The 12,558-nt window shown below is 40.8% G+C and overlaps 1 protein-coding gene across 4 annotated transcripts in view; it reads right to left on the minus strand.

The window, feature by feature from the left end:
* Positions 1-12,558, minus strand: part of NRCAM (neuronal cell adhesion molecule) — an 88,893-nt gene that overhangs the window by 37,161 nt on the left and 39,174 nt on the right. For 3 of the 4 annotated variants that reach the window (XM_024742258.1, XM_024742259.1, XM_024742257.1), the window contains 7 exons: positions 11,423-11,589; positions 10,872-11,019; positions 9,388-9,512; positions 8,915-8,944; positions 7,062-7,163; positions 476-673; positions 308-378 (listed from right to left, as the gene is read on the minus strand). In XM_024742258.1, coding sequence (XP_024598026.1) covers positions 308-378; positions 476-673; positions 7,062-7,163; positions 8,915-8,944; positions 9,388-9,512; positions 10,872-11,019; positions 11,423-11,589 — 841 coding nt within the window. The remainder of the gene's footprint in view (positions 1-307; positions 379-475; positions 674-7,061; positions 7,164-8,914; positions 8,945-9,387; positions 9,513-10,871; positions 11,020-11,422; positions 11,590-12,558) is intronic. The other variant, XM_024742256.1, reaches the window with a different exon arrangement.

Below are 12,558 nucleotides of genomic sequence, written 5' to 3' on the forward strand. Positions count from 1 at the left end.
GTTATAAGCGCATTAACTCCTTTAATCTTATGAGGTTGGTTCACTGTTATTCCCATCACACAGATACACAGTAGAGAGGTTAAAGAAATGCCTTAAGGTCACACAGTTACTGAGTGGCAAAGCTGGGATTTGTACCATTCATTTTGGCTCCAAGGATCAAGCTTTTACCTACCACACGATTAATAAATATATGATATATGTATATATTCCCAAAAATGTGTGAAAGGGGATTTTAATACAGGTGTTATTTAAAAACAACTTTTCTTTCCACTCTAAAATATAGCTGAGTATTTCAGACATAGCTCACCTTCCACGTAATCACCAAATTATCCGGCTCTGATCCCAGCCCTTCCACAGCCGTGGGATTTTTATCTGGTTCTAGAAGTTAAACAGCCACATACTCGTAAACTTTGGTCTCTGGCAAACAGTGGAAAACCCTTCTATTTTATTTCAGATCACAGAAGTCGTGCTTTACCTGCAGCTTTAGTCAAATACTGCTCAGATGCCTCGCTGGGCAAGCTCCTTCCCAGGCTGTTTACTGCCATCACTCGGAAGGAATAGTTGACATAGGGCGACAACTTCAGCTGGGCTGTGGTCTGAGCTCCAGGGACTTCAGTTTGGTGATGCCACAGCCCCGGCTCATGCATTGCATCTTCATATTCAATGATGAATTCTGGCCACAGCACACACACACAACAAATCCAAGACAGGAATTCAGTCACCCAATGGTAGGTTGCGAGGATGACGAACAGGACAATCTAACAAGAGCAGCTGAACATGAATTATCTCACTTTCAAGAAAAATTCACTAGAATATTTTGATTTCAGAAGCCTAGTGTCCTCAACACTTAAGCAAATCCAATAAGAGTATGCTTTCTCTAGCATGCTGAGTTTAGCTCCTTAAAATTGTTTAGAAGTGGCCCACATATTCCTAGGAAAGTTTAAACACACGAAAAGATGACTGATTTTTTCATAACAGATGTTACGTGAAATACAGAGAGATACCTTCTCCCACCAAAGAGACTGGCAAAATCAAATGTTTAACACACTTTGCGAACTATGACACAGGGAAACAATCGTTCTCATACTTTGTGGGAAGTGTAAATTGGTACAACTTCTATAGAGGACAATTTAGAACATCTAACGGTATTTAGATATTTAGATAACTCAGAGACCCTTTGACTCAGAAACTGTGCTTCCAGCAATTTATTTTGAATAAATGTGCTCCTAAATATGTTCGAAGGCGCATGAAAAAAGAATCCACATGGCAGCATTGTTTGCAACTGAAACAACCTAATTGCAAACAATTGTTCATCAATAGGACACTGATGAACCTAAATGTTCATCAATAGGACACTGATTAAATAAATTATGATGCATCCACACAATGGAATATTCTGCAGCTGTAAAAAATGAATAGGGCTGCTCCACATGTACTGAAACAGAATGATTTCTAAAATATATTGTTAAGTGAAACCAAGTAGGGTTTAGAACATAATCCAGTGTGTGCTGGATACTACAGTTGTATAAAAATCAAAAGATTTACTATAACATATACACATACACATGCGCTTGAAAGTACATGTGTTACCTCTTGGAGGATACACACTGTAACACTGGTGTCACCGGAGGAGTTGAGAATCAGGGGTGGGAGGAAGACTTACTTTCCAGTGCATACCTACCCTCTTGTCTCTCTTAAAATTTTGTGGTGTGTACATGTTTTACCCTTGTAAAAAATAAGTGTTTATTTGAAACGATGTATGCACCCCAATGTTCATTGTAGCACTATGTACAATAAGCCAAGACATGGAAGCAACCTAAATGTCCATCGACAGATGAATGGATAAAGGTGTTGCACATACATACAAAGGGATGTTACACATACATACAAAGGGATGTTACACATACATACAATGGAATGTTACTCAGCCATAAAAAGAATGAAATAATGCCACCTGCAGCAACATGGATGGACTAGAGATGATCATATTAAGTGAATTAAGCCAGGCAGAGAAAGACAAATATCATACGATATTGCATATACGTGGAATCTAAAAGAAAATGATACAAATGAACTTATATACAAAACAGAAATAGAGGGCTTCCCTGGTGGCGCAGTGGTTGAGAGTCCGCCTGCCGATGCAGGGGACACGGGTTCGTGCCCCGGTCCGGGAAGATCCCACATGCCGCAGAGCGGCTGGGCCCGTGAGCCATGGCCGCTGAGCCTGCGCGTCCGGAGCCTGTGCTCCGCAACGGGAGAGGCCACAACAGTGAGAGGCCCGCGTACCGCAAAACAACAACAACAACAAAAACACCGAAATAGACCCACAGACATAGAAAACAAACTCGCGGTTACCAGAGGGGAAAGGTAGGGGGAGGGATAAATGAGGAGCTTGGGATTAACATATACACACTACTATATATAAAAGAGATAACCAACAAGGACCTACTGTATAGCACAGGGAACTATGCTCAATATTTTGTAATAACCTATAAAGAAGAAGAATGTCAAAAAAATATATGTATAACTGAATCACTTTGCTGTAAACCTGAAACTAACACAACATTGTAAATCAACTATACTTCAATAAAAAAAAAGAAATGCAAAAAATAGGTACTTAGGTATTCATTAATTGCCTACTACATGCCATGCACCATGATATGAATTAAAGATACAAAGATGAACTAGAAATATGTGTTGCAATGCTCGGAAGCTCAGCACTTAGAGTTCTCCTTCTAATCTATGTTAATTTGCTGGTGATCTCCAGTTTCATAAACTGATGACCTTCACATTTATATCTTCAGCCCCTATCTCTCCCCGGAACTGCAGACTTGGATACTTAACTGCCTACTCAAGAATTCCACTTGTTTGTCTAGTACAGCATCTCAAATTGGATGTGACCAAGACTCATTTTGCTCTTCACCCCAACTGGTAGGGACAACTCAGGTCAAAACCTTGAAGTCCTTCTTGGCTTTCTCCTTCTCTTACTCTCAATAGACCTGTTGGCTGTACCTTTAAAATATATTCAAAATCTCAGCTTACCATTTCTCAGCTCCTCCATCCCTATAAGCCTATTCCAGGTCACCAAGATCTCTTGTGAGAATTACTGCATAACCTCCTAGCTCACAAGTTCCCAAACTTTCTTAGTTCATGGTGTGCTTAGTGTCTCAGTAATTTTTTTCACGGCTCCCTTAGGTCAAAAGAAATACCTAACATCTCTGTGTATTAAGGAGTTAGGTCTATATAATCTAATAAGTGTTTATGCCTTAAAATCTACTGGGCACCGCATAACTTGTCCAACCTTGTAAACAGATTTGATGCCACTGTCCTCATTGCCTGTTTCACACTTATTTTCACATGGTACTCGCTTTTTATCACCACAAAGGCTTTGCGGAGATATGACACTGTCCCAGTGTGATGTAGCACTATCAATACTGAAACTGTGAACTGCCTCCAGCTAGTATTTCATGGGGTGTCTGAGAGATGTCACTGTGTTTTTTAAAAACCAAAATTTTGGGGCTTCCCTGGTGGCTCAGCGGTTAAGAATCCGCCTGCCAACGCAGGGGACACGGGTTTGAGCCCTGGGCCAGGAAGATCCCGCATGCCGTGGAGCAACTAAGCCCGTGTGCCACAACTACTGAGCCCATGTTCCACAACTACTGAAGCCTGCATGCCTAGAGCCCGTGCTCCACAACAAGAGAAGCCACCGCAATGAGAAGCCTGCGCACCACAAGGAAGAGTAGCCCCTGCTCACCAGAACTAGAGAAAGCCTGTGCGTAGCAACGAAGACCCAACTCAGCCAAAAAATAAAATTAAATTAAAAAAATAAAACCCAAAATTTAAAAATCAAAAACTTAATATCCGGAGGCACCTCTGAGGTTTGCTGACGTTCCGTATGGTATTTCAATGCATGGTTTGAGAACTGTAGTCCTGCCGGGTCTCCCCACTCTCCCTCTTGTTCCTCTCTAGACCATTTTCAATAGCATAGCCAGTGTGATCCATTGCTCTACTTCAGGGGTCCCCAACCCCCGGGCTGTGGGCCGATACTGGTCCATGGCTTGTTCGGCTTGTTAGGCGAGCAAGTGAAGCTTCCTCTGCCGCTCCCCATTGCTTGCATTACCACCTGAACCGTCGCTTGCATTACTGCCCGAACCATGGCTCACATTACCGCCTGAACCATCCCCGCTCTCCCCCTCCGTGGAAAAACGCTTCCACGAAGCTAGTCCCTGGTGCCAAAAAGACTGGGGACCGCTGCTCTACTTAAATCCCTCCAATTCCTTCCCAACCCCTACAAGGGCCTACAAGGCCCTGCACAGTGCACATCCCACTCCACCCACCAACTCTTTGCCTCTTTGACCTTCTCTCCTACTTCATTTCTTCTTGTTCATTTCACTCCAGCCAGCCACAGTGGCTTCCGAGAGACATGCTCCTGTCTCAGGGGCTTTGCTGTTTTTCTTGCTCTCCCTGGAAAGGTCTTCCTTCAGTTAACTGCATAGTGCGTTCACTACCTCTCTCCTCATGTCTTTATTGACATACTCAAATGTTACCTTCTTTTTAAAAATTTATTATTTTTTTAACTGGAGTATAGTTGATTCACAGTATTGTGTTAGTTTCAGGCGTATAGCAAAGAGATTTGGTTATACATAAATAAATGTATATAACTATATTCTTTTCCCTCATTCTTTTCCTTTATAGTTTATTACAATATATTGAATATAGCTCCCTGTGCTATACAGTAAATCCTTGTTTGGTAGTGCACATCTGTTAATCCCAAATTCCTAATTTATTCCTCCTCCCCTTCCCCTGTGGTAACCATAAGTTTGTTTTCTATGTCTATGAGTCTATTTTTATTTTATAAATTAGTTCATTTGCACTATTTATTAGATTCCACATATAAGGGATATCATATGATATTTGTCTTTCTCCATCTTACTTCACTTAGTATGATACTTTCTAGGTCCATCCACGTTGCTGCAAATGGCATGATTTCATTCTATTTATGGCTGAGCAGTATTCCACTGTATATATATGTACCACATCTTCTTTATCCATTCATGTGTTGATGGACACTTAGGTTGCGTCTGTGTCTCGGCTATTGTAAACAGTGCCACTGTGAACTTTGAGATGCATGTATCTTTTTGAATTAGAGCTTTCATTTTTCCTGGATATGTGCCCAGGGGTGGGATTGCTGGATCATCTGGTAACTCTATTTTCAGTTTTTTAAGGAACCTCCATACTGTTTTGCATATGAATGTTACCTTCTTAAGGCAGCCTTTCCTGACCACCCTGTTTGTAATTATACCCCTGACCCTCATATTTTTTACTCTCCTTCTCCTGCTTTGTTCTTTGCATGGCCTAAACATGGACACACACATAACCATGTGTACAGATATATGTGTGTTTGACTCCTCTTGGAAGCAGATGCAGAGATAGAACTAAATGTGTAGGAGATTTATTTGGGAAAGAGTCCATGGAAGATAAAAGAGAGAGAAAGCCGGAGACGGCAGGGAAGATCTTCAGACCATAATGCAGGTCTGACGTCTGAGAAAGGAGAGGGGAAGGAGGTATGTGTGGAAAAAGCCTCAGACTCCAATACAGATAGATTCAGCCAGGTCAGTAAGGAGCCCCAGAGTGAAGTTCTGCAGGAGGCATGGCTGAATCTAGGACCCTTGCTGTGCTCAGTCCCTGGACTAGCTCAGGAAGAGAGGGGCCTCATGGGAATGCTGCAGCTGATCCCTAGGGAGGGGGCAGCAGATGGAGCCTGTCGTTGACATTCCTTGTAGTGGGTTCTCTCTTAAAAGGAGATCTGAGTAGTGTGTGTGCGTGTGCGTGTATGTATGCGTGTGTGTGTGTAGATATATATATATATATATATATACACACACACACACACATATATACATATATATAATGACATTATACACAATAACATAACACGTATTAATTTTATCTTATTTGTGTCCTCAATTAAAATATAAACTTCATATGGGCAGAGATTTTTGACTGTTTTGTTTTAGAAGAATGCCTGGTACATAATAGGTCCTCAATAAATGTCTGTTGAATGAATGAACGAACGAAAGAGTAGAAATGCCTTGAAATCTAATGGTATCATTTTAACATGGGTAAAAAGAGTCTCCAAGCATCCTCACCGGCTAAATCTGGCTAATGTACTGAATTAACTGGAAGATTCAGCATGAATGAATACATGTTCTCATCAAGGACCAAAAACTCCACTGAGAAAGGAACACCACCAAATAACACAAGATAGGGAGGACGCTTTTGTTTAATTTCATTGGATCTAGTCTGCTTTACCAGCAGGTGCAACAAATCAATACGCACATCACTTCAGCAGTATCTTAGGTCATCACTGGAAAGGAATTTAGTCTTCCTGCCGTATACACCTGAAGGTAGTAATATATTACAGACTTGTGTCTACTCTCTTAAGTACCTTTTTGGTTTTAAAACTTATAAGCTTATCTATAGTCTAATTTTACTAAGCTCTTCCAGTACCTTTATAGCATGGTCCCTCACCTGATTTTATTCTCTAAGCTGATGTCATCAAGGTGAGGAGGTGACACTGGTGACTGTACCACTTTATAGCCAGGGCTAATGGAAAGAAAGAGACCTGATGTCTACCCCCAGTTCTGTTAACAACTGTGGGTTTGAAAAGTCACTTTACTCACCAAGTCTCAATTTCCTAATAGCTAGACTGGTCGTTCTATTGTTTTCTCCTATATTAATGGGCAAAATGAATAACTTGCAATACATCTTCCTACTGTGGTAGAAATTGAAGGTGATTCTTATGGATCTTAAATGCAAAATGATAGTGTATTTGCTTAATTAACATCTTCAGCAATTAATTAGTGTCCCAAACCAGAAGTCGAAACCAGGAATAACTCCAGCTCTGAATAACAGAACATAAATAACTGTTTTGATTCTATTAGCAATGAAGCAGAGAATGCCAGCAAATATCTTTTGCAAGGAATTTCAATTACATGGGATACAGTGCTTTGAAAATAATCATTAAGTTTATCAGTGAAAAAGCAAATGACACCACATACTTGTAATAGGGCTATTGTTGTCATCGCCTGGGGTCCATGACAGCTGAACACTCCTGTCTAGTTGATCCGTCAATTCTAAGTCAAAGGGAGGATTTGGGACATCTGTAGACCAAACACACACATCATAGTTAACCACCCGACCTTAGGAGGTTCTCCATTACTCATGATACTATTGTCGGAGGGGACTTTTAAAGACACAGCACACGTAATGGCCAGTGAGCATGCAACTGAAAGGAAACGAAAACAGCTGAGGCTGCTGGGAACACACACGCACACCCAAGAGAAGCCCTCAATGAGCTCTGCTTGCTTCTCTTTGAAATGAAACTAAATCCCTTGTCACCAAAGCCAGGGGAGGACATGTATGGTTCTCCAGCACTCTCAGTGCATGTCTTCTCATAAACATAGAGGAGCACAAACAGGAAAAATAATACGGAAGCTGAATTTCTAATAAATGGGAAACAGAGAATGGGAAATGCTGAAAAACAAATACAGGCAGATGTACATACTATTAAAAGAAGATGCAAGTGTTCTTTCTGAAACATGCTGAATTACAGATCTGGGGGCACCTGAAGAATATTTATATTTTTAAGGGAATTCTAAAATTGATGCTATGCAGGTAGCCCTCGGCATGCAACCCTATGTGGATGCTCAGTACAAGTCAGTCAGGCATACGGGGAGGTGTGTTTAGTCTCAGAGGACACCAGGGTACAGATGCCTGTTGGGACGAAGGTGTCTGAGGAGCATGTCTGCCTCTTCTAATGGTGCTTCTGAGATCTAGAGAGTTAATGTTCCCCCTGGGTCTTTTCCTGACCTTGCTCTTGGCAGTAACTCTGGTTCTTGGGGGAACCAGAGGCCATAGAAAAATATAAGCACTTCTTTCCTACCAGTAAAGAAGCAGTAAATGTCTACAAAGGAAAGGTCTTCTACAGCGTAATTCATAATACTATGTAACATCCAGCTGAGTTTTCACCACAAAATTAATTTTTGTATTTATATGTTGAATAAACATGAGGGTTCTTTAATTAAAAAGATTTCGGGAAAAAAATTGATTTAACTTCCCGACTCAGAAAAATCATGCTACGTGAAAGTGTCCTCCTTTTCATCTTTCTTTAGTGATTTATCTTCTGTGAACACAGTGAGTTGGTGGTTTTCTTTGATAGAAAGGTCAAATGTCGTACTAAGCATCCATTGTTTTCCTATGTAAATTTCTTGAAAATGGAATCCCCAAACAACATTTAGTTTTCCAGAACAACTTATTTTTTTGCGGTATGCGGGCCTCTCACTGTTGTGGCCTCTCCCGTTGCGGAGCACAGGCTCCAGAAGCGCAGGCTCAGTGGCCATGGCTCACGGGCCCAGCCGCTCCGTGGCATGTGGGATCTTCCCGGACCGGGGCAGGAACCCGTGTCCCCTGCATCGGCAGGCGGACTCTCAACCACTGCTCCACCAGGGAAGCTCCACAACAACTTTTAATCGATTGAAATGAAAACCTAAGTTGTGGAATGATATTTGAAATTGCTTTTTCAGTCTGTAAAATATGGACGACAGCTTTTGAAAAAGCACTATGCTACTTTACAAGGAAATGCTGTCAAAGAGGGACTTTTAGCAAATGAAATGACTTTGCAATAACACATGAAATACTTGGAAGCGAGTGGCAATATATTCAGTGAAAAGTTCCAGAATCATAACGAAGAGATGATTTATAGCAGTAAATGGACAACACGGCAGAACACCTGACAGAGCCCTTTTCCTTAAAGAAACACAATGACATGATACAGAAGAGAAAGTAATGGACTTCTTCTGTACGTGTGAAATTGTTTGAAAGAAAACAGAGAAAAGGACTCATATTAGTTTACCGTAAATGGGAGCTGGAGTTGGAGTGGGAGCTAGAAAGGACAGTAATATAAAGGAGTTTAATCAAAATTAGTAGTGGACAGAATAATATAGCACAAGAAGACAAAGAGTGAGCATGATTAAGATTATAAAACTGAGCCTTATGCTTAGCTGTGAGACACAGCATCGATAAACATGCAGTAACAACATAGGGGGAAAACCCCTTCGATTTTAAATAAAGGTAGATCATTTCCCCCCAGTTTTCTCATAAAAATATCACTAATGTGCTTAACCACTGGTTAATTGCAGTGTTGCTACAGAGTACATTTATACTGAAATTACTGCCTCAAAGGCATCTTTCAAAGAAGAAAGATGTGCGTATTTAACTCACCTATAAAATGCTAAAACTGTAACAAGCAAACAGTTACTACTGACAATTTTTCCTTTCAACCTAAAACAGGGCAGCCAGTTGTGCTGTATGTGTTCTAGCTCTTACCGACAACGCTGAGCACAGCACTGGCCGAAACGTTGTCCAGAGTTGTGTTGGCCACACATGTGTAGGTCCCACCATCATCATCATTGACATCAGCGACCACCAAACGGTCCTTGTCAACAGTGAACCTGTAATTATCGCATGCTCAAAGCGGCTGGAATGGACATCCCACCACACCCAGTGACGGTTTTACTGGCATGAAAGCAACTGTGAACTTGGTAAAAGGGAAAGATGATAAAGATTTGCAGCACATTAGAGCTAAAATCCTATACAATACATGCCACTTTGACAATGAGTAAAGTTGGCAAACATTTTGAATGAGTGAGAAGCTTGGGTTAGAAATGATGTCACGTCATTTAGTCTGATGGCTTTCAACCACGCCTCTGGAGTTACAGGAGCTTCCTTAAGACCAGGGGCATCTAGAGCTGAGCTGGGGGCAGCTCCAGTTACCCGGAACAGAGGGCTTTCCTAGGCTTCTGCTGCTACCACTCGTCTGGCTCAATTTCTAACAAAGTGTGTATTTTAAAATAATTTGATATTAATTATTATTTTTTTAATTGAACTATAGTTGATTTACAATGTTTCAGGTATACAGCAAAGTGATTCAGTTATATATATATATAAAATACTCTTTTTCAGATTCTTTTCCATTATAGGTTATTACTGGCCATTGAATATAGTTCCCTGTGCTATACAGTAGGCCCTTGTTGTTTACTTTATATACAGTAGTGTGTATCGTTAATCCCAAATTCCCACATAGTTCTTTTAAGGGCCACTTACAAGCAACAGGGCACCATTTGGGCACAGTTGAAAGAAGCCACAGAAACCAGCAGACAACACTCCTTCCCGTCGGGGTGATGCCTGTGCCCCTCTGCATCAGCTAGAATTCTCATCTTTGACTCTGTGTACTTTGTCAAATCGAGAGCCTCACCTGGAAAATGCGCATGACCTTTCTTTCATACCAAGCTAAAGGAATGCAATGTGCTCAGGCTCTTTCAAATTCTTTACCTGTTTTTTTTTCTTCTCCTCCTTCTACTCGCTTTAGGTAAAATGAGAACTCCCCATCCAAATAAAAACTAGCGTCCTGTAAAATACTGACGAAGATTCAGGCTCTCTCTGATGATTAAAGAGATCGTGTTTCTGCTTATTTGTAAAATGGGAACGAAAACATCTGTCGAGAGTGCACCGTACAAGTTAGAAAACAATGGATGTTGTTCAAGACCTGAAAGGTTTTTCACATCCTAAATTACGCAGGAGACCAACACAAAGACAGACAAACATTGTCAGGGTCATATTTCTATAACTTGATACCTTTTTAGGTCCAAATATTCTATAGCACGAAGAGAAAATGTATATCTACTTTGGAGAGAGAGCAGACTTCAGAAACTTTAAAAACATAACCATTAAGTTACTGTACAATAAACCTTTCGTTCAAGAGCAGCTGAAAGAGAGAAGGAAGAGAAAGGAAAGAAATTGTCTTCAAATACCTTCCGTCACTGGGCAGCTCCCTGTGGTCCTTTAGCCACATGACGGTGGGGATTAAAGTGTGATCGTGCTTCACTATGCATTCAAAGGACACCGTGCTCCCTCTTTGCACAACTGCATATTCAGGCTGCTTAATGATCCTCGTTGGATCTGAAATGGAAAGTTACCGTTATCCATTGCCAAAGCTGGAGAATTTAACAGAATCAAGACATAGAGAACAGACTTGTGGTTGCCAAGGGGTTAGGAGGGTGGGGGAGGGAAGGATTGGGAGTTTGGGGTTAGCAGATGCAAACTATTACATATAGAATGGATAAACAACAAGGTCCTACTGTACAGCACAGGGAAGTATATTCTATATCCTGTGATAAACCATAATGGAAAAGAATATGAAAAAGAATGCATATATGTATAACTGAGTCACTTTGCTGTACAGCAGAAATTAACACAACAATGTAAATCAACTATACTTCAATAAAGTAAATTTTTTTAAAAAAAAAGCTGGAGAATTTGCTCAAAGTCTCATAATACTGAAAAAATGTCACCTCTGCCTCACCTTTGATCTCTAAGTGAATGTCATTCTTCGCCATTCCTAACTTATTCCTTGCAACACATGTATAAGTTCCCGTACTGTCCTTCTGCGCCACAGGAATTTCCAAAGTTCCATTTTCATGTAAAACATAGATATCTTCACGAAGGGCACTCCCTTTAGCGCCTTTAAACCTTCATTATGAAAATGATCACAAACAGGAATACAAATATTATAATTTGAAGTCAGACAATAAATGCCCTGTTCAAGGTCCAACACACCACACGATCTGCATTACAGTATCAAGGTCAGAGGCGTCTGGAAGCTGCACAAGCATATTGCATGCTTGTAAATCAGGGGGGTTAATGCAAAGACAGATGTCAAACTGGAGAATTCAGCGATAAATGGTGCTTGAAGAATTAGGATGACAATACAAAACACTTAATTTGTAATTTTCATTATAAGAGATTCATAACTTAATAAACACATTATTAACCTATTTTATCTCTAATAAGTAATAAAATAGACACAGTGAATACTGCTCTTTTTGACCTTTCCCCCTACGGTGATGTCTTTGTAACTCCATCTACACCTTTACAATTCTAAAGAGATTTTGACTTCAAGGTTACAAGGGTTGTACTTCTGGGAGTATAAATAGGAAAATATTCAGGGAAGGAGAAAAAGAAAGTATGCATGTAAAGTATGTCCACATTGAGCTTTCAGGTTAGTGTCAGACGGGAGAAGTGAGGACGGATGAAAAGCCATGTGAAACTAAGCGTTAATCCATCTCCTTTGCTAGGAAATTTTCTGCACAAGCATCCGTGTTTGGGCTTTCATCCTACACCTGGCTTTGATCTCACACCAGGAAGTAGAGCCCCACATAGTGTCTGGCACCTGATAGACAATCCATAAATGAATGGTTCCAATTTTCTTTCACTCATTCTTTCTGAGCTGCTGTCTCCCCTGGCCTTGTCTCTTTCAGCTCATGCTAAAACAGCAAGCTGGGAGGGTGGCAGGACTTGCACCACGAGTGGTACGTGAAAAGGGATGGTCGGAAGAGGGAGTGAAAGGATACAGGGGCGCTTGGCTGGATCCAAGCCAGGACACTCAGTGGGAGAGGAACACTGGTAATAGCAATTCTGTTTTTTAATCTTATGGACCCT

Source organism: Neophocaena asiaeorientalis, unplaced genomic scaffold (assembly GCF_003031525.2).
Source record: "Neophocaena asiaeorientalis asiaeorientalis breed wild unplaced genomic scaffold, Neophocaena_asiaeorientalis_V1.1 scaffold373, whole genome shotgun sequence".
Taxonomy (NCBI): domain Eukaryota; kingdom Metazoa; phylum Chordata; class Mammalia; order Artiodactyla; family Phocoenidae; genus Neophocaena; species Neophocaena asiaeorientalis.